This window comes from Temnothorax longispinosus, chromosome 12 (assembly GCF_030848805.1).
Source record: "Temnothorax longispinosus isolate EJ_2023e chromosome 12, Tlon_JGU_v1, whole genome shotgun sequence".
NCBI classification, from domain to species: Eukaryota; Metazoa; Arthropoda; class Insecta; order Hymenoptera; family Formicidae; genus Temnothorax; species Temnothorax longispinosus.
Genome location: NC_092369.1, coordinates 1,757,767 through 1,777,888, shown reverse-complemented (window position 1 = coordinate 1,777,888; position 20,122 = coordinate 1,757,767). Strand labels below are relative to the sequence as shown.

Sequence of the window (20,122 nt, the reverse complement as noted above, 5' to 3'; positions counted from 1 at the left end):
AATTTTTTTTTGTTAATAACTTTTTAATAAAAAGCGACCGCCGATTAAGTTATAAGGAAAAGTTACTCAGTATTATGTCCTTGACAACATATGTCAAGGTCAAAGTAATCCGAGCTGTGTAAGTTATTGTAAACTTTTACCAAAGTTTTTTCCAAATATCTCTAAATGATTTCTAAACGATTGGGTTAGTTAATTTTCAATAATTTTTAATTTATTTGCTAAATATACGTCGGTTCGTCGACAGCTGGTCCATCGTGACTCTTCGGTACTGGTCACTCGTATTAATGGTACCACTCGCGTCACAGGTCGGATAACGATTAGTTGGTTGCTCGCGTCCGCGTTCCTTTATATATACGGTGGCTACCGTTGTAACCGGACACGGCTACTGGAAGGCACGGTTGTCGAATTATATCTTCTTATCGCACGGTCGCCACTCGGTTTCACCGATAAGTACCGAGAAGGTCTATTAACTTGGTTCCCCTTTATTTTAGGTTGCTGCGCCTGATGTCTCGTACTCGCTTCTCACTCCCCGGATCCTCGCTTCACCGCATACCAGGTCTACGCGGGACAACGATGGACATATGTATACCCAAGTATCAGGCAAGTATCGATTTCGCAATTCCCTCCTATTAACCATTTCCCTGTTTCAGGTTCCCAATTTCTGCTGATCGTCGCTGCCGCCCTTTCCGGGTCTTCGCTGCACCGCATACCAGGACTACGTGGGACAACCGCTGGAGCTTCGCCGAAGGACAAGGTAAGTATAAGGTAAGTACGACAATTAATGTCCCCTTTTTTGTTTTTGATTCCCGACTTTGTTGGCTCGTCGCTGCTGCACTGCCCGGATCTCTGTTTCGCCGCACACCAGGACTACGATGGACAACCAATGGGACTTCGCCGAGAGACAACGTAAGTATGAGGTAAGTGTAAAAATTAATGTCCCCCTTTCACACTACTTCCTTGTGTTAGATTCCCGACTTCGTTGGATCGTCGTTGCTGCACTGCCCGGATCCTCGCTTCACCGCATACCAAGACTACGTGGGACAACCGATGGATCTTCGTCGAGGGACAAGGTAAGTATAGGTATATGGTAAGTATGACACTCTATGTCGTTTTAAATTTCACAAAATTGATTTATTCCTTTCTTGTCGTTGATTTTATTAATCACAATGTATTGCACAATTATTAAATTTCTACACGCGATCGGTCTCTGTCTGTCGGCTCACAATCTATGAAGTATCCAGAATGTCCCGATTGTTATATACTAGAATCGTATTCAAGAGTCAAATATGCGCTTAATCGCGTACAATCTTTTGTTTTCAGGTAACCGTGTACCTCTCGCCGCTGTAACGAGTGAATTTTACGCGTTGTGTGACGCGGGAGTTTCCGTTTTTAAGAGGCTGCTCGTATTACTTCCGCACGCTACGGTTTCCCACGAAAGACTGCCTCGAGCCTTGGGCTTCGCTTGGGCTCCCCACCGTGTCAGAGGTTTCCCCACTCCGGCGGTCTATCCCTACTCGTGGGTTGTTATTCCGCTTTCGCTATGACGTCAACCGTTTTTTACCCATTTTTTGCATGTTTTCGCGTTTGCACGGAAATTTCCACGCTGGGTACCATGTATAGGATGTCCACCGACGGTGCCGCTGCACCTGGTTTTCACTTTTGGAAACGGCCCCGGCCGTTGACGCCGACCCGTGCGCAAGCTCGCGGGGAAGCTCCTCAATACGTTTTTACTCGATTTTCCCGGAGAAGTTGTCCGGATGGAAAGTTGGTCGTTTGCCGACGACGCCGACCTATGCGCACGCCTCGTAGGATATCTCCCGACCTATTTCCGACCGACTTCCCCGGGGAAGATGTCCAGGTTAAAAGTTAGTCGTCCGCCGACGACGCCGATCTATGCGCACGCCTATTAGGATAACTCCCGACCTATTTCCGACCGACTTCCCCGGAGAAGATGTCCAGGTTAAAAGTTAGTCGTCCGCCGACGACGCCGACTCATGCGCACGCTTAGTAAAATGCCTCTCGACTTATTCCCGACTGACTCCCCTAAGAAAGATGTCTAGGTTAAAAGTTGGTCGTCCGCCGACGACCCCGACCCTATGGACCTTTGCCCACTCTACTTTTGAACCCTTAGCCGACGTTTAATCCTGCGGAAGATCGTTCCGTCGCGAAATCTTAAACCTGGGGCCGTCCAATGGCGCCGACCCCCTATTGGTGTTTACCAGGTCTCTATAATCCCGCTTAAATCTTTTGTCCCTGAGAGAAGTACTCGTGTTACCCGTTTCGAATCCGCCTATCCTTCTACGATTATCGGGTCTCTCGGGACCTTCTCCTACCTCCTCTCCCTGAAGAAAGTTCTTACGCCGTTTGTTAGGATCCACCCCGTAGCTCCGGTCCATGTGCCGCTTTCGTTTCCTGGACGTCGTAGGTTGATTTGGCCGCGCTGCTAGATGATGTCCCACCGCAACGCGCTTGTGTTCCGCGCGCTTGCTCGGTGCGTCCGCTCTCAGTGATCTCTCGGGAGTGCACGGCTGCACCGTAGCCCCTTCTCGCGGCTCGCACACGTGCCACGTTGCCACAATACTTTCGTGTTCACGCTTATCGCACGTGTTACTCCGGCGTAACCCAGACGAGCGTATTCCGTATTTGAGAGACTATGAGCTGTATTTAGAACGCGCTTACAACGATGTTAGCGCGAGATGTTAGCGGTCCTAGCCAATGAAGCGTTCTAGGAGCGGTGACATCTCGCGCTAACATCGTTGTAAGCGCGTTCTGAATACGGGCCTCTATGTTTCCGATTGTAATATACTATATAGAGATCCGTTCGCTACTGTTATATCCGAAAGACTGCCTCGAGAAACGATGTTCGCTTCGCCTCCCCACCATGCCGCGTCGCTCCCACTTTCGTACTTGTTATTCGCGCCTATTGTATTCGGCACGTATTTACCGGCGCTATCACGTGTTCGCCGCATGACTCTCACGCACTCGCCTAGTGAATTGTTTACAGAAAATTCTACCCGTGGAAGCTTTTTGTCGGTCTTTGGTGGATTTTCATACACCTCCTGGCGCCGATTCTCCAGGTTGATAGCGTCTGGTCGAGTTGATCGAGCGTTGACGAGGACCTCTGCGCACGTACTCCGAACGCGAAAACATGCAAAAAATGGGTACAAAAACGGTCGACGTCATGCGGCAACGGAATAACAACCCGCGAGTAGGGATAAACCATGGGAGTAGGAGAACCTTCGAGACGGTGGGGAGCCAATGCGGGGCCCAACGCTCGAGAAAGTCTTTCGTGGGTAGCCGTAGCGTGCGGACGTATTACGTGCGACCTCTTACAAACGGAAACTCCCGCGTAGCAAAACGCGTAAAATTCGCTTGTTGCAACGACGAGAGGTACATGGTTACCTAAATACACACGACTGTACGCGGTTTAACGCATATTCGCCTCTCGAATACGATAATAAGTATATTACAATCGGGACATTGTGCGTGCGACCCGCGGGACATTCATGTGACACCGTAGATTGTGAGCCGACAGGCAGAGACCGATTGCGCGTGAAGAATTAATAAATGTGTAACACATAATGAATAATAATCATTGATTTGGAAGGAATAAATCATTTTTGTGAAATTTGAAACAACATAGAGTGTCATACTTACCCTATACTTATACTTACCTTGTCCCACGGTCAAGATCCATTGATTGTCCCACGTAGTCCTGGTATGCAGTGAAGTGAGGATCCAGGTAGTGCAGCATCGACGATCAACCAAAGCCGTGAATCTAAAACAAGGGAATAGTTTAAAAAGGGGACATTAATTTTCGTACTTACCTTATATTTGCCTTGTCCTTTGGCGGAGATCCATCGGTTGTCCCACGTAGTCCTGGTATGCGGTAAAGCGAAGATCCGGGAGGCGCAGCATCGACGATCAGACGAAGCCGGAAATCTGAAACAAGGAAATAGTTAATAAAAGGGAACCGCGAAATCGATACTTACCTGACACTTTGTCCATTGTTGTCTCACGTAGACCTGGTATGCGGTAAAGCGAGGATCCGAGTGAGCAGCGACTACGAGGCATCGGGTGCAGCAACCTGAGCCATAAAGGGCTAATATTAGCATACCTTCTCGGTAGTTAGGGGTTAAACCGAGTGGCGACCGTTAGATAAAAAGACGTAATTTGACAATCGTGCCCTCCCGTAGCCGCGTCCGGTTGCAGCCTGAATCGCGGGCCGTTCTCCGCTCTGAGCCACCTCTCCGGAGCATGCGGTTGCAAGGTCTGGACCTTGACACCGAATGTCTACGCACCGGCCGGTTCCCCAAAAGATGGAAAGAGGCCAGCCTAGTCCTCCTGCCAAAAGCGGGTAAGCCCGCGGACTACCCGTCCGCGTACAGGCTCGTGTGCCTGCTGGATGAGGTGGGCAAAATTTTTGAGAGAATCATTGCCGAGCGCCTCGTCCAGCACTTGGCCCGGAGAGAAGGTAAAGAGCTCTCGATGACCAATTCAACTTCCGTGCCGAGAAATCTACCGTAGACGCGATTAGGCGCGTCATCTCCCGCATGGGGGCCGAAATTGAGGGGGAGAGTGGCACTGGGAACGTTATTAATGCCTTCAACTCCCTCCCGTGGGAGGTAATAGGGAGGGCGCTGGTGAGGTTCGGCATCCCTCCCTACCTGATTATGGTCATCAGAGACCATTTCCGGGACAGAGGGTTAACGTACACGGACCGAGACGATGTTCTGAGGATAAGGCTCATGGAGCGCGGTATTCTGCAGGGGTCGGTGTTGGGACCCCTGCTATGGATCATTGCCTATGACCTGGTCCTCGAGATTGTTAAGTGCGAATCTCGCGCTTTCACTAGTCACTATAGAAAGAGCCGGCCCGGCAGGCGTGAGAAGTCGTAGGCTAATCTCTCGTGTTTTATATACACACGGTTCTTCTTCGCTCGCGCTGCTGGAATGTTCCACTCTCTCGATGTAACTGCCACGAGGAGGTGAAATAAAGGCACGTTTGTTCAAATCTTAAGACTGACTTGGATTGATTTACTTAAACAGGTTATGGGCCCAGGTTGCTCGCATTGTGCATAAAGTTAATCTCGCGGACGTAAAATTGCGAGGAGTAGAGATAACTGGATAACCTGTATAACCTCAAAGTACGTACAAGCGCATCAAGTTTCGCGTGGTACGTGACGATTGTACAAATCACCAAAATGTCGGACAAGATCGATGTGGCATCCGTCGGAAAGTTTGATGGCAGAAACTATCAGCAATGGAAGTTCCAGTTGTCCTGTGCCTTACGCGCAAAAGGCCTCTTCGAGATTGCTAAAGGGATAGAGGTAAAGCCGCCGACGGTCGGAGACGTGCAGAAGAAATGGATCAGGGACGATGCGTATGCCATGTTCCTGCTAACATCGGCGATGGACTACTCCCAGATCACCCTCATCGAGAATTGTCAGTCGTCCAAGCATATATTAAATAAGTTAGATGCGATTTATGAACAGAAATCGGACATGAATAAAATGACAGCGCATGAAAGGTTTTCTCAGTATAAAATGGCGGTTAATGATTCGATAGCGCAGCATATCGCGAAGGTAGAAAATCTCGCACGGCAGGTTAAAGATACGGGCGAAAATTTAAGTGATATAGCGATAATGACTAAAATATTAGGTAGTTTGCCTCCTAGATTTAGAAGCTTCCGCCAAGCGTGGCTATCGTTAGACGAATCGAAGCAAACAATTCAAAACTTAACGTCGCGTTTGTTAGATGAAGATGCGAGCCTAGGCGCGTCCGATAGCTCCGAAGTCGCCCTTGCCGCTTCGTCAAATAAGGATAAATTCGCTACTCGAGGAGAAAATAAACAGCGAGCGAAATTTGATAAATCAAAAATAACTTGTTATAATTGTCAGAAGAAAGGACATTTTGCTAAAGAGTGTCGTGGAGAAAGAAAATTTAGAAATAAGGAGCAACATGATACACAGCAAAAATCGCATCATGATTCACAGCAAGGAAGCTATTCTGCATTTAACGTATGCGAGAGCAATGTAACCGAGAAACCGCTCAATTTTGATAATGAAGTATGGATATTTGATAGTGGCGCTACATCTCATATGACGTATCGTCGAGATTTCTTACACGATTTCCAAGAAATAAGTAATAATACTGTTGTTGTTCTAGGTAACGGACAAGAGTTGGCTATAAAAGGAAAGGGTAATGTCAAAATAAGGAAGCTTGTTAGTGGAAAATGGTATGATGCGGTTATTGCTGATGTGTTATACGTCCCAAATTTGAATAAGAATTTGTTCTCAGAAGGGATTATTGCGAAGAAAGGTATGAAGATTGTTAAAGAGAATATTTACGCAAACATTTTCGAAAATAATAGGCTAACTGCTTCTGCGGTGTGTAAAGAAAATAATTTGTATCACATGCAGTTTAGCACAGTTGTCGTCCAGGAAGCAAACGTAGCGTCAGGAGAGAGCCTACGCAGATGGCACGAGAGATTGGGTCATTTGAACATAAAGTCTATTAAAGAAATGGTTTCAAAGAACTTGATAAAAGACGTAGAGTTGTCGGATATTGAGAAATTTTTCTGTGAAGCATGTATGTACGGAAAGCAGCACAAGTTGTCTTTTTTTCCATCGAAGCATATTAAAGCAAAGGTCGGAGAATTCATTCATATAGTGACCTTTGTGGACCAATATCTGTACCATCTGTTCAAGGCGCAAGATACTTTGTATCATTTAAGGATGATTTCTCGGGATATAGAGTAGTTTTCTTCATCAAACATAAAAGCGATACTTTAGGATGTTTTAAGGAGTTTAATAAGCTTTCGATGAATAAGTTTGGTAATTCTGTAAAAATATTGCACGTAGATAATGGAGGTGAATATTGTAATGAAGACTTTAGGGCTTATCTTTCGCGGTGCGGAATAGAATTAGAGACAACTGCTCCAGCAACTCCTGAGCAAAACGGGAGAGCAGAACGAGACATGCGAACAATTGTGGAAAGTGCTCGGTCGATGCTGTACGCCAGAGACGTTCCGCTATACTTATGGGCGGAGGCTGTAAATACAGCAGTCTACATCTTGAATAAGACTGCAACATCGCAAGCACCGAGTTCAACGCCCTATGAACTCTGGACGGGTAAGAAGCCCATCCTAGACCATGTCAGAACCTTCGGATGTGAAGCATACATGCATATTCCCAAGGAACAGCGCAATAAACTTGCCGCAAAAAGCAAGAAGTTGATACTGGTTGGTTACGACAAAAATTCAACCAATTATCGCCTGTATGACGTTGAGACCAAGAGAATAAAGGTCTCGCGTAATGTCGCATTTAACGAGAACGCCGCAATGCCTGAAAAAAGGAAGAATATCGCCAGAATAATCTTCGGGAGTGACACAAATGAAGCACAGTGTCAACAGCCTGGAAAGTACCCCGACAAGAATAAAAGTCCTAAGAAGAGTCAGTTGGAGGACTTGAAACAGCAACAAGATGTCATTGACGAGAGGGATTCCACTGACGATGAGGCATATAACTTACGCGCTCGAGATACAATCAGGAAACCGGAGCGGTACGAGGCACATTACGCGGACGTTCGAATTCCAGAAACATATGAAGAGGCGTTAGAAAGCAACGAAAAGGACGAGTGGCGCGAAGCCATCCAAAGAGAGATCGACGCACTCTTAATCAACGAGACTTAATCAAGAAGTTCAACATGGACGATGCAGATATAGTTTCCACACCAGCTGATGTTTACACGCATTTATCTTCAAACACCAGTCACAAGACAGAAATCGAAGTTCAATATAGAGAAGCCGTTGGTAGCTTGATGTTTGCCGCGATCGTCACAAGGCCTGACATCGCATTTGCAGTGGGAGTCGTGAGCAGATATCTAGACAGACACAACAAGGCACACTGGAATGCAGTCAAGAGAATAATAAGATACCTCAAAGGAACTAAACACCACGGGATAATGTACACAAAAACTGAAAGGCCAAGTGCACTGGAGGGATACTCAGACTCTGATTTTGCCGGTGACATGGATACGAGATCTACCACAGGCTACATTTTCAAGCTGAGTAATGGACCAGTGACTTGGAACAGTCAACGTCAACCGACAGTATCACTGTCGACCACAGAGGCGGAATACATTGCTGCTTCTTGCGCGACAAGAGAGGCTGTATGGATACGTCGGTTACTACAAGACATAAAGGGACGTGTAGAAGGACCGACGTCGCTTTTTATCGATAACCAGAGCGCAATCAAGTTGATACGAAACGCCGAGTTCTACAAACGCACTAAGCATGTGGACATTCGTTATCATTACGTACGCGAAAAACTGGCTAGTGGCGATATAGATGTACACTATGTGAATAGTAAAATTCAACTTGCAGATATCTTGACAAAGGCTATCCCTCGCGATCGATTTCAACTTATATGTACAGAGTTAGGCATAATAAGTATAATGTAAAATACTCGTGTAAGCACCTGTTTATACTACTCACTACATAAAATTTTCGTTTAAAATAACGTTTAGAAAGCGCTCAATTAGTGGGAGTGTTAAGTTCGAATCTCGCGCTTTCACTAGTCACTATAGAAAGAGCCGGCCCGGCAAGCGTGAGAAGTCGTAGGCTAATCTCTCGTGTTTTATATACACACGGTTCTTCTTCGCTCGCGCTGCTGGAATGTTCCACTCTCTCGATGTAACTGCCACGAGGAGATGAAATAAAGGCACGTTTGTTCAAATCTTAAGACTGACTTGGATTGATTTACTTAAACAGAGATAGCCCTCCCCAGGAATTGCTGCCTCTCGGTATATGCCGATGACATATTCCTGGGGGTCAGCGGGGAGGGCTGGCAGGAGGCAGGTAGGCTGGCCAATGTAGCGGCCGCCAGCGTGGTGCGCGCCATCCCGGCACTGGGCCTGAAGGTGGCCCCCCAGAAAACGCAGGCAACGTTGTTTTATGATCGCCCTGTGGGGGGGCGCCGCGCCGCCGGGGGGCTCTGGTGGATGGGACGGAGGTCCCGATCACTCTCCACCTTAAGTACTTAGGGATGTGGCTGGACCGGAAAAGGAGCTTCGGCGAGCACGTGGCCCGTGTGGCCCCGAGGGCGAGGGTGATGGCCAACAGCCTGGCTATGCTGTTGCCCAACATTGGCGGGGCCAGCAGGTACGTGCGTCGCTTCTACGTGGCAACGGTCCACTCGCTGCTGCTCTACGCGGTACCGATTTAGGCGGAAAAGGTGGGCTATAATACCCACCCTGGTAGGCAACTGGCGGCGGTTCAACGGCTGATAGCCAACAGGGCCGCCAGGACCTACCGGACCGTTTCCCACGTGGGGGCGACCACCCTCGCCGGGATCCCCCCGATTCACCTGATCGCCAAGTCACACGCCCGTGTATATACACGGACCAAGGCGATCAGGGACAAGAGGGGCATCATAACGGCGAGGTCCAAGAGGGCGCTGAGGCCCCAGTCCAAAGCAACCCTCCTACGCGAGTGGGAGGATTTCCTCGCAAATCCCCGGTTAGGGGGCAGGAGGGTCAGGGAGGCCATCCGGCCAGTCCTTGGGGAGTGGGTGGAACGTAAGGGAAGAGGCCTTACGTTCCACACGGCACAGGTGATCACCCGGCATGGGCGCTTTGGTGACTCCCTGTGCCGGATCGGGAAAGAGCGCACCACGCGCTGCCATCACTGCCCGGAGGAGGCAGACACGGCGCAGCACACGCTGGAGCATTGCTCAGCGTGGGAGGAACGGCGCCGTGTTCTCCGGGCGAGCATAGATAGGAGAGGACTCTCCCTCTCGGCCATCGTGGCTGCGGTGACCGAGGGGGTAGCAGGTCAGATTAAGTGGAGAGCGTTCGCAGAAAGAGGTTATGGCGCAGAAGGAGGCAGCCGAACGCATTAGGAGGAGGGAAGCTCCCCCTCCTAGCGACAGCGAGGGTAGCGACGGAGTTGGGCCGCGCCGCGGGCCGCCGCCACCACCACGGCGGCGGCGTCGCGAGCCTGGAAACGGCCCACCCCGTCGCTGCTCCGACCGCGAGGGGAAACGGCGCATGACAGCCCCGGGGGAGGAGGACGCGGCTGATAGTGGCGCGCGCAGGAGGTACCTTCCCCCCCTCTTCGGAACGGGAAGGAGGTCGCCACCGCCAGCAATCAGCGTTCGACGGTCACCTATGATATTGGTCCTCCCCCTAAGAACTTCAAAGGGAGGACTGCGGGGGTAGTGCGGGCATGCGGACGGGGTTACCGCGCGTCCGCAGCACAAACCACCCCTGCTAGAAGGGCGGCGAGTCTGGGCGGATGTCCCCCCATCCCGCTGCAACACCTAGGAAGCAGCTCGATCCGAACGAGGGAAACGCCTTGGCGTTTCCCGGGCTGGTGCCCAGATCGGACTAAGCGCTGGGGGGCCCCGGAAGAATCAGCGCGTTTCCCGGGGTCCCCCTCTTGCAAGCGCTGAGAGGAACATCTGCAGGAGTTTTAGCCGGTAGGCCATGCATGCAGTATCGTGGGCGATGTGCATGCATGGAATCCGGCAGTCCCTCCGCCTCTCCCCGGAGGGGGGTTTTCCCCCTCGGGGGCTACTGAGTAAATCGGGCAACCGGGATCACAGTAGTTAAAGATTTCTCCTGCGATAAAAAAAAACGTTAATGTCATATTTCGCAGTGTTGGCATCTGTTCGATAAGTATTTGCATCTTCTTTGCATTAAAATAAGTCTTATGCACCTTTATAAAATTAATAAATAAAACTGTGATTCGTTAATCAAATACTTATTTAATGCCTATATTAATGAATTTATGCAAATATACTGATACTTAATATATTTGTTAAATATAATTACCTTTATTACCGCAATTTTCTTCATAATTCTTACATAAATGTTGAGTAAATAAATAATAATTAAGAAAACCCAGAATTGAAAATAGTATTGTAAAATAGAGATAATTGTCATTTAAAAATTTTAATTAAATATACAAAAATAAATCTGCAGTGCGTTATTGATTTTAACGTATGGATTAATACCTTTTAGTAAGACAATTTAATTAAAAATTATGATGAGAGAGGAAAGTAATTCTGTATTGAAATGATTGGATTATCTTCTATCAATTATTCTAAAATTACGCAATCTATGCATGAATTGTATGGGCAGTTTATTTTTTATGTCTTTCGAGTATTCGTTTAAACTACGTTGTTCCAAAAAAGAATTCGATAATATGGGATTACTTTTCTCTCTCATCAGAATTTTTAATTAAATTGTCTTATTAAAAGGCATTAATTGATCCGCACGTTGAAATCAATAACATACTGCGATCTACTATTCGTATAGCACTTATCTATTATACGCCGTTCTGCTTTTAATATTATCGAATACAACAAAGGAGAAATCGAAACCGCTTTACTGACATGGTAACACTGAATATATTAGGTATGCCTAATTTATTTCAATCCCATGAATTTTTTAATTCAAAATTTCGAGATTTAGTAACTTCAGCTAGCAACAATAAACTTAATAGATCTTTAATTTCTTCTAATTTCTTTAGCATTTTTTTGTCTGGTAAAATTTTTTTGTATAGATCTTATATAAATATTCGTACAATAAACGACATTTAAAATAGTACTTGTCATAAATAAAAAAAAACAATCTAATGGATTTAGCATTTTTATATTTTTTTAACAACAGATAACTAAGGTATTATATTTATTGATCTAGTACGGACATTTCAAGAAGAAATCTCTTCTTTCGATTTTGTGCCATCTTTTCTCCAAAAATATTTTGTTAAACGGTTTTTCTCTTCTTCAACAGTTTCTTCAATTTCTAATTTTAGCAAGTATCATAATTCGATGTTTCAAATTCATCTATGTTATCTGGTTTTCTTTTTCTGTAGCACCATCATACAGAAAACACCAAGATTTCGTTTTCGAAATGTTATTCTAAAACATTTCTTATTCTTTAGGTGGCATATGTTGAGTCTTTCTAAAATTTTTTTATATATTAATCAGACTAAAATATATATAGGGAAGACCGGGCCGAAGTCGTCACTATTTTTTCAATGTCGATCTTTAACAACAAAACAAATAATTTCAGTAAAATGTGGTATACCGTTTTAAAGAATAAACCTTTGGTTACAAAATTTATAAGGACATTTTTGGTCTACGTCGCTTTGTTCAACTGGTATATAGAGTAAAAACGACATTAAGGTGCAAAAATTGAAATGTCAAAATTGCCGGGGCGGAGTTGTCACTCCATTCTCGAACTAAATTATAAACGAAAATTCATAATTCCGATTATGAAAAATGATAGGATACATTTTATTAATTATTTTTTAATAAAAAAAATGGAAACATTAAATGCACTGTTTCTCATCAGCTCTATTTTGTCATCTTTGAGCACACGCAGCACATATTATCCAAGTCCTCAGCGGAATCCGACCACTGCTGATTCTTTGATTTTCGCCCGAAGCCTCCATGATAGGTATGGCTTGGTGACGACTTCGTCCCGGACACCGATTTTAAGTTTGATCGCTCATGAAATATTAGAAGTCAACAAAAATAAAAAAATTTTCACTGGATTCGTGTTCAGCATACATTACTCTTCAGAATCACTTATCTCAAGATTCGGAGAGAAAATAATATTTAAAATATTTAAAATTTTCGACGCGCAAAAAATTTTACTTTTGACCTCCGAAAACACGTTTGCCTTAATGAAAATCACAACATAGCATATAATCTCACTAAACTCCGTTGGTTACATGAGCATCATAAGTAGTATTTACAATATTAATGGCGAGTTCACACAACATACAGATTTCGAGATAATTGTAATGACGATTCCGCCCCGGTCTCCCCTACATTAAAATATAATAAATATATACAAAAATATTAATATTATAATATTAAATATTTATTATTAACAACACATGTTTTGCATTAGATAAATTTATAACAATTTCCAAAATTTTGTTAGTACAATTTTTGTATTGGACTTGGAAGTATTGACGCGCGATATATCTGAGCGCGCCGCTCATGGCGAGAGCAATACAGTCGATTCGCACTGTTGCCAAATTTTACAATTAGCTTTACTGTGACCGATCGATGAATTAGTCAATTGTCTTTAGGTCGATTCTCGGTTAAATCATGGTCCGGTCTCGATCCGATCAAAAATTGTTGCCATATTAAATTCAATGCTTTTTCGAGTTCATTCACACTTGCTGGTCATGCTGGACCGTGACCGAACTGTGTCTTGACCGATAGTGAGAATCGACCTTTATTCTTCTGTTCTTGTAAAGCCCATATCAGATTACGGATGAGATTGGATTGAAATTTGACCAAACAAAGTAAAGTTCACTAAATATGAGATTAGTTTTCTTCATTAATTAAAATTCAATCCATTCTCAATCCCAATTCGTAATGTAATACGGGTTTAAGACTGTGTTAATTTAAAAAAATTATGTGTCACCGCCGCACTAATATAGCGATACTTACAGGTGCTTATACGAAAGCACTAGCGTTCGTTTGCTGAACAAAGGGAATGGCGTAAACAAGAGACACGATAGTGTCTCGCGTCAAGTACATGCGCAGAGCGAGACCGCCCCGTGTATCTTTACGCGAGCCGACAAGTTGCGAGTATCCGAGATTTTGAGATCTTAATAATGAGTGAACGTATCAAGTTCTAAATAATTGGTTCAATCGACAGTCTTGGAGTCAATTTATATAGATTAAACTAATACACACCCTCATCAAAAACCACGAAACTGTCTCACTGATATTGCTTTGTAAAATTATCGCTGTTGACGACTAATAAAATATAATAGCCAATTAATTACAGTTTATATTTGGATATATTCCGCACAAATCGTCTCGCATTTATCGTAACAGGATGAAACCACTAGTTTTTTCTGCTGAGAAAATGATACTTTCACACACGTTTCTAAACAGTTCGTAATTTTTATATGATTCCTGTATGAGATGTGACTGTAGAAGTTGTGTTGCAAACTATGTAGTACGTAATGTAGAGAGAGAGAGAGAGAGAGAGGCAACGTCCTATATCGATTAATTTAATACACATCTTCCACGACGTATGACCGACGTTTGACAATCCAGAATTATCGAACTGACAATCTGATATTATCGTAATTATATTGTTCTCCTCGTTCACGTCACTTTTCCTTCATACCGTGTATAACAAAGGGGGCTGTCTCGCGATGATACATTTGCACAGTAACCTGCGTACGATATGAATCTGGACGTAGAAAGATATTATGCCGTTAACAAATTATTTTTGTTGCAAATCGGTGGTTGGCCGTATCAGCGTAAAATAATGAAAATATTGATACCCTGTCTTATGACAATAGTGCTTTATTCTGCCATTGTAACTCAGGTAATGCATCATATTAATTACGTAGATAGTAATGCAGATACTAATGATCGATTGAGAAATGTTGCGAAACAGAATTTTATTAAAAATAAATAGAATTTAATTTTTTTATAATAAAAAATAGGTTTGTGACATACTTATACTTTAATGGTGGTAATATAATTATTATTTTTTACAGGTACTTTTAATATACGACACTTGGGGTGATCTAGATATTGCCGTTGAATGTACAATTACCATTATTGTTGTTTTGGGTTGTAACATAAAGTTAATTAATATTGTTATAAACAATGACAAAGTAAGTTATCATCAATCAATAACGGGAATGCGTATTATTAATACTTTCTTTGCATCGTTAATCAGTTTCGACGACTATTGCAACTTATGAATAAACATTGGGAGCTTTTTAATAGCGAATTCGAACGTCATATCTTGAGATATAATGCTGGTATCGGCCAAAAAATAGCTAACTATTTTGCAGGTACGGAAATAATGTAATTTTCAACTTTCGAAAGAGAAATTGTTTATCGACTATTGTAATCGCAAGAATGTTATGTTTAATTTTTCTGGTGTAAATAAGGGAAACTATTTTCCAATTAGAGTTAATTCATTCAGTTTGACGTATATTATCATATTTTTACATAATTTATATAGAATTATAAAATACCCATGCCGAAAAAGGATGTTTTTTTATGTCTTTTGTGAGTAATAGATAAAGACATGTATGTTCTTTTTTCCAGTATACCTTAACGCAACCTTGATATTTCATTTACTAACTCCATTCATGCCAAAAATATTGGATATTGTAATTCCGCTGAATGAGTCACGGCCATTGGCATATGTATATCGGGCTGAACATAGAGTGGATAAAGAGAAATATTACTATCCAATCGTATTCCATTCTTATATGACGTGTATCATTGTAGTAGTAATTCTATTTACCGTTGATACTACATATCTAAAGTGTGTATTGCATGCTTGCAGTCTATTTACAGCTATCAGGTGAGTAAAATAAAAAACAAAATTATATTTTTCCAGTATCTTTTTATAAATGTATTTCTAAGACAGAATTTACTTATTGTTGAACGAATAAACTTAGAGACTACATCAGTACAAAATTTGCACGCTAATTTACAACGTTTTATTTTAAAGCCAACGTCTTGAAAATATTACTGGCGAGGCAGACACTATATTAGATGATTACGAAAAAATACATTCAGGGACGCATTATCATTTAGAAATGTTCATGGAGAAAAACAGTTCTGCCGGAAATGATTATAGTGAATTGATGACGTGCTTGAAAAAACATCAACTTGCATTAGAGTCTGTACTACATGAAATTTTGTCGTTCATAGTATATAACAGCGGCTTTAACAATTTTAATAAAGTGCAGATTTAACCGTCCAAACTAACCATTTTTATTAAATCACTCTATCCGATCTTTTTTCTAGACACGCTCAAACGTTGGATTCCATGTTCACTCAAGCGACATTAATTCTTCTATCTCTGAATATGTTGGTATTGAGTGTGATCGGAATACAGGTGAGCATTTAAAAAGTACATGTCTTCCCACTATGAATACTGAGAATAATTTATAACGCAATACTTCAATTTTACAGTTTGTCAATAACCTGACGCAGGGAGAAATAATAAAATACGTTTTTGTAACTTACGGTTTATTTATTAATCTTATATACATGTGTATTCCCGGACAATTGCTGATAGACCGGAGCGAAGAAGTTTTCGACAAAGCGTAAGAATTCGTGTTTTGTATAACTCTAAGTATTAGATGCAAATAAGAGAAATTTTTAAGATCTTATGAAATTTAATTTTCATGATAATCTTTCAATATCTTCGATCACAATTTTTTGAATTGTTTTTCAACTTTTTCAAAAAAATTCTTATGTCTATCTATCGAGTACTAACTATTATATGATTGAAATAATTAAAAAATAAAATAATGTTTCTGTTAATTTGAAAGTTAAATTTAAAACATAGTGTCAATTAATACTAATTAGTGCATATTAATTAATGTTAAAATTCAAGAATTAATGTGCAAAATAGTTTTTTAGTAACGGCAAATCTCTAAACGGCTTTCTTTCTAACGTTTATACGTAAAATTGCATATAATTACGAATGACTTATATTGTTGATAATAAATCAATTGTAAAACGCACCTTTTCTGTTAGGTACAGTTCAGCATGGTATACATTTTCCATAAAAAGTAGAAAATTATTAAGAGTACTTCTTTACAGAAGTCTCGCTCCGTGTACACTCACGGCTGGAAAGATGTTCGTTATGTCCATGACTACGTGCAGTTCGGTATGTTTGATTTACATACCTAGAAATAACGTTTTTTACAGTTTTACATAACGGTGTAAAAGATTGACATTCAATTTTAAGGTGATGCGAACTGCCATGTCATATTTCACGGCTTTTTTATCCATAAGATAAAGATCGATATGCGACTGCAAATATATTATGTATATCTTTGCACAATTATATTATCTAGGAAAGTCATTAGCAAAGAAGCAAAAAAAGAAAATGAAGACAGTTTTGTGCTAACATAAAAATTATAAAAAAATTGTAGGTAATACAGATTTCATAAAAAAATACTTTTTAAAAAAATAAAAAAAAGAGCGCCAAATATCCGCATTCGTCAAAATAGCTATTGTACGAAACAATATTGTTTTAATCTATTTTTCATATAATGGTACTATCAAACATTGCGCCAACTGAGCATGAGTTTGTACTCATTATAAATTTAATTCTTTTATCATACTTAATAAAATAGTAAAATATTTAATGCAAAAGAACTTGTTATTGAGCATGAAAAAATTGTGTTTATTATGACATGTAATTGTCCTATTATTATGCTTATTAAAATAATGTTTTGTCCAAAGAAACTTGGCGTTGCTAAATAAACATGCACGCATATGTTTCAAATGACAAAGAAAGCCGTTTCTCTCTATATATGTACAGATCCTATAGCGAAGGCCGAACTTCCGCGACGTCGGTAATGTCAACATTTTTAATCCTGTTTTCTATGTTATATATCTATAAGGCGCCAGTCCCTCTTCGGCCGTCACAGGAGACACGTAATTCTTGAAAAAACGAGGTTTGCGGCGAACACTTAAGCACTTCATTTCAAAATAATTGCATGCAATATTTTTTTTATGAAAGGTACGCTTTTCCCCTTCAATTTCCTTTTTTATTCATTTCGATATCTTTATTTGTCTTAAAGTTATGATTTTTTGAGTAAAAAATGATTTTACCAGTTGTAGTTGTAGTTGCTCCATTTTTTAAATACAAATTATGTGAAAAAATTAAATTGTTTATAATTTTATGATTGATACTTCAAATTGAAGGTTTCAATTACCTCCATGAATTTTTTTAGATTTTTTGTAACACTATGCTTTAACACTTAAAAAAAACGTCAGGACGAAAACGACCCAGGTTTACAGACTAAAGATGCCAAAAAAACGTTTACAGACTAAGGGTTAATTTCTTCTAATTTCTTTAGCATTTTTTTGTCTGGTAAAATTTTTTTGTATAGATCTTAAATATTCGTACAATAAACGACATTTAAAATAGTAGATAGAGGAAAGTCCCCTATTATGAGATAGGCTCCTAATATGCGACAGCGAGGTTTCTGCTAAACTAATAGTGGTTCTGTTGGTTCCACCATGAACTTATTGCCCCTGGGGTAAAACCTATTTAGTGGAAAATTCATTGTTTGATCGTGCGTGTAGTCGTTGCAGAGAAAGAAATTGTGAAATTGGATGTTGTCAAGTGCCATGGATATCAGTCTTTAAACCTTGTTTATTATATAATTAATAAATATTTGGCAATAAGTTCTGCATGCAGCGATAGAGTAAGGTCGTATTAATAGGAAAATACGGGATATGTTGAGTTGCTCAATTGTAGAGATTAGATTTGGTGATCGCGAAACCGCAAGGCGTGGTGCTCGTAACATGAGATACTCAGGGTACTCCTGGGTTGCTGGAGTATGAAAGTTATTGTATAGTAATAAAAGAAGAGAAAATACTATATTAACATTAAGGGAAGGTTTATACGAATTTATAAGACTGTGCTGACCTTGATCTGAGAGGAAAGGGTGGAGGGGAAAGATTATAGGTACAATATTGAGTATAATATAAGTGGGTTTACGATTGTTACAAATATGCTTCTCCATTACATTTGTCTTTCAAAAACTTTAAATAAAGTTTTTTAATTGCAATATCATGTATTTTGCACTTTATTAGCGATTTCCCAGGGTCTCTCATATTAGGAGCACACTTTTTCGATTTTGCCGAAAGCTCATTTTTTACATTTTTCTAATTTTCAGCAAAATTAATATTTAAATTAAATTTTACATTTCAGCATCTTGAACCTTATTAAATTCCCTTCAAAATGACCTACTATATTTTTCAATTCTGCCCATAGACTTCCGGCAATCACACAAAATAGATATGGTATCTCATAATCGGGTACTTTCCTCTACTTGTCATAAATAAAAAAAAAACAATCTAATGGATTTAGCATTTTTATATTTTTTTAACAACAGATAACTAAGGTATTATATTTATTGATCTAGTACGGACATTTCAAGAAGAAATCTCTTCTTTCGATTTTGTGCCATCTTTTCTCCAAAAATATTTTGTTAAATGGTTTTCCTTTTCTTCAACAGTTTCTTCAATTTCTAATTATAGCAAGTATCATAATTCGATGTTTCAAATTCATCTGTGTTATCTGGTTTTCTTTTTCTGTAGCACCATCATACAGAAAACACCAAGATTTCGTTTTCGAAATGTTATTCTAAAACATTTCTTATTCTTTAGGTGGCATATGTTGAGTCTTCCTAAAATTTTTTTATAAATTAATCAGACTAAAATATATATATAGGGAAGACCGGGCCGAAGTCGTCACTATTTTTTCAATGTCGATCTTTACCAACAAAACAAATAATTTCAGTAAAATGTGGTATACCGTTGTAAAGAATAAACCCTTGGTTACATTTATAAGGACATTTTTGGTCTACGTCGCTTTGTTCAACTGGTATATAGAGTAAAAACGACATTAAGGTGCAAAAATTGAAATGTCAAAATTGCCGGGGCGGAGTTGTCACTCCATTCTCGGACTGAATTTTAAACGAAAATTCATAATTCCGATTATGAAAAATGATAGGATACATTTTATTAATTATTTTTTAATAAAAAAATGGAAACATTAATTAAAAACATGATGGCGGAAAATAATTACAAGAAAAGCACACACATTTATGTGCCCTATGCTCGCACGAAATGCACTGTTTCTCATCAGCTCTATTTTGTCATCTTTTACCACACGCAGCACATATTATCCAAGTCCTCAGTGGAATCCGACCACTGCTGCTTCTTTGACTTGATTTTCGCCCGAAGCCTCCATGATAGATGGCTTGGTGACGACTTCGTCTCGGACACCGATTTTAAGTTTGATCGCTCATGAAATATTAGAAGTCAACGAAAATAAAAAATTTTTCACTGGATTTGTGTTCAGCATGCATTACTCTTCAGAATCACTTATCTCGAGATTCGGAGAGAAAATAATATTTAAAATATTTAAAATTTTCGACGCGCAAAAAATTTTACTTTTGACCTCCGAAAACAGGGTTGCCTTAATGAAAATCACAACATAGCATATAATCTCACTAAACTCCGTTGGTTACATGGGCATCATAAGTAGTGTTTACAATATTAATGGCGAGTTCACAC

The 20,122-nt window shown here is 40.9% G+C and overlaps 1 protein-coding gene across 4 annotated transcripts; it reads left to right on the top strand.

Annotated features, from left to right (window-relative positions):
- The first annotated feature begins 14,085 nt into the window (after positions 1-14,085).
- Positions 14,086-17,016, top strand: LOC139822847 (uncharacterized). 4 transcript variants are annotated; one of them, XM_071794986.1, is made up of 9 exons: positions 14,086-14,372; positions 14,548-14,667; positions 14,733-14,850; positions 15,110-15,371; positions 15,522-15,692; positions 15,821-15,911; positions 15,989-16,122; positions 16,625-16,691; positions 16,773-17,016. In XM_071794986.1, the coding sequence occupies exons 1-9, from the start codon at positions 14,229-14,231 to the stop codon at positions 16,821-16,823; spliced, it is 1,158 nt and encodes a 385-aa protein (XP_071651087.1). In that variant the 5' UTR covers positions 14,086-14,228; the 3' UTR covers positions 16,824-17,016. The 4 variants fall into 4 exon arrangements, with proteins under 4 accessions (XP_071651087.1, XP_071651086.1, XP_071651084.1 ...); XM_071794985.1 differs by having other exon boundaries at positions 16,565-16,691; XM_071794983.1 differs by having other exon boundaries at positions 16,559-16,691.
- Positions 17,017-20,122: the final 3,106 nt, after the last annotated feature.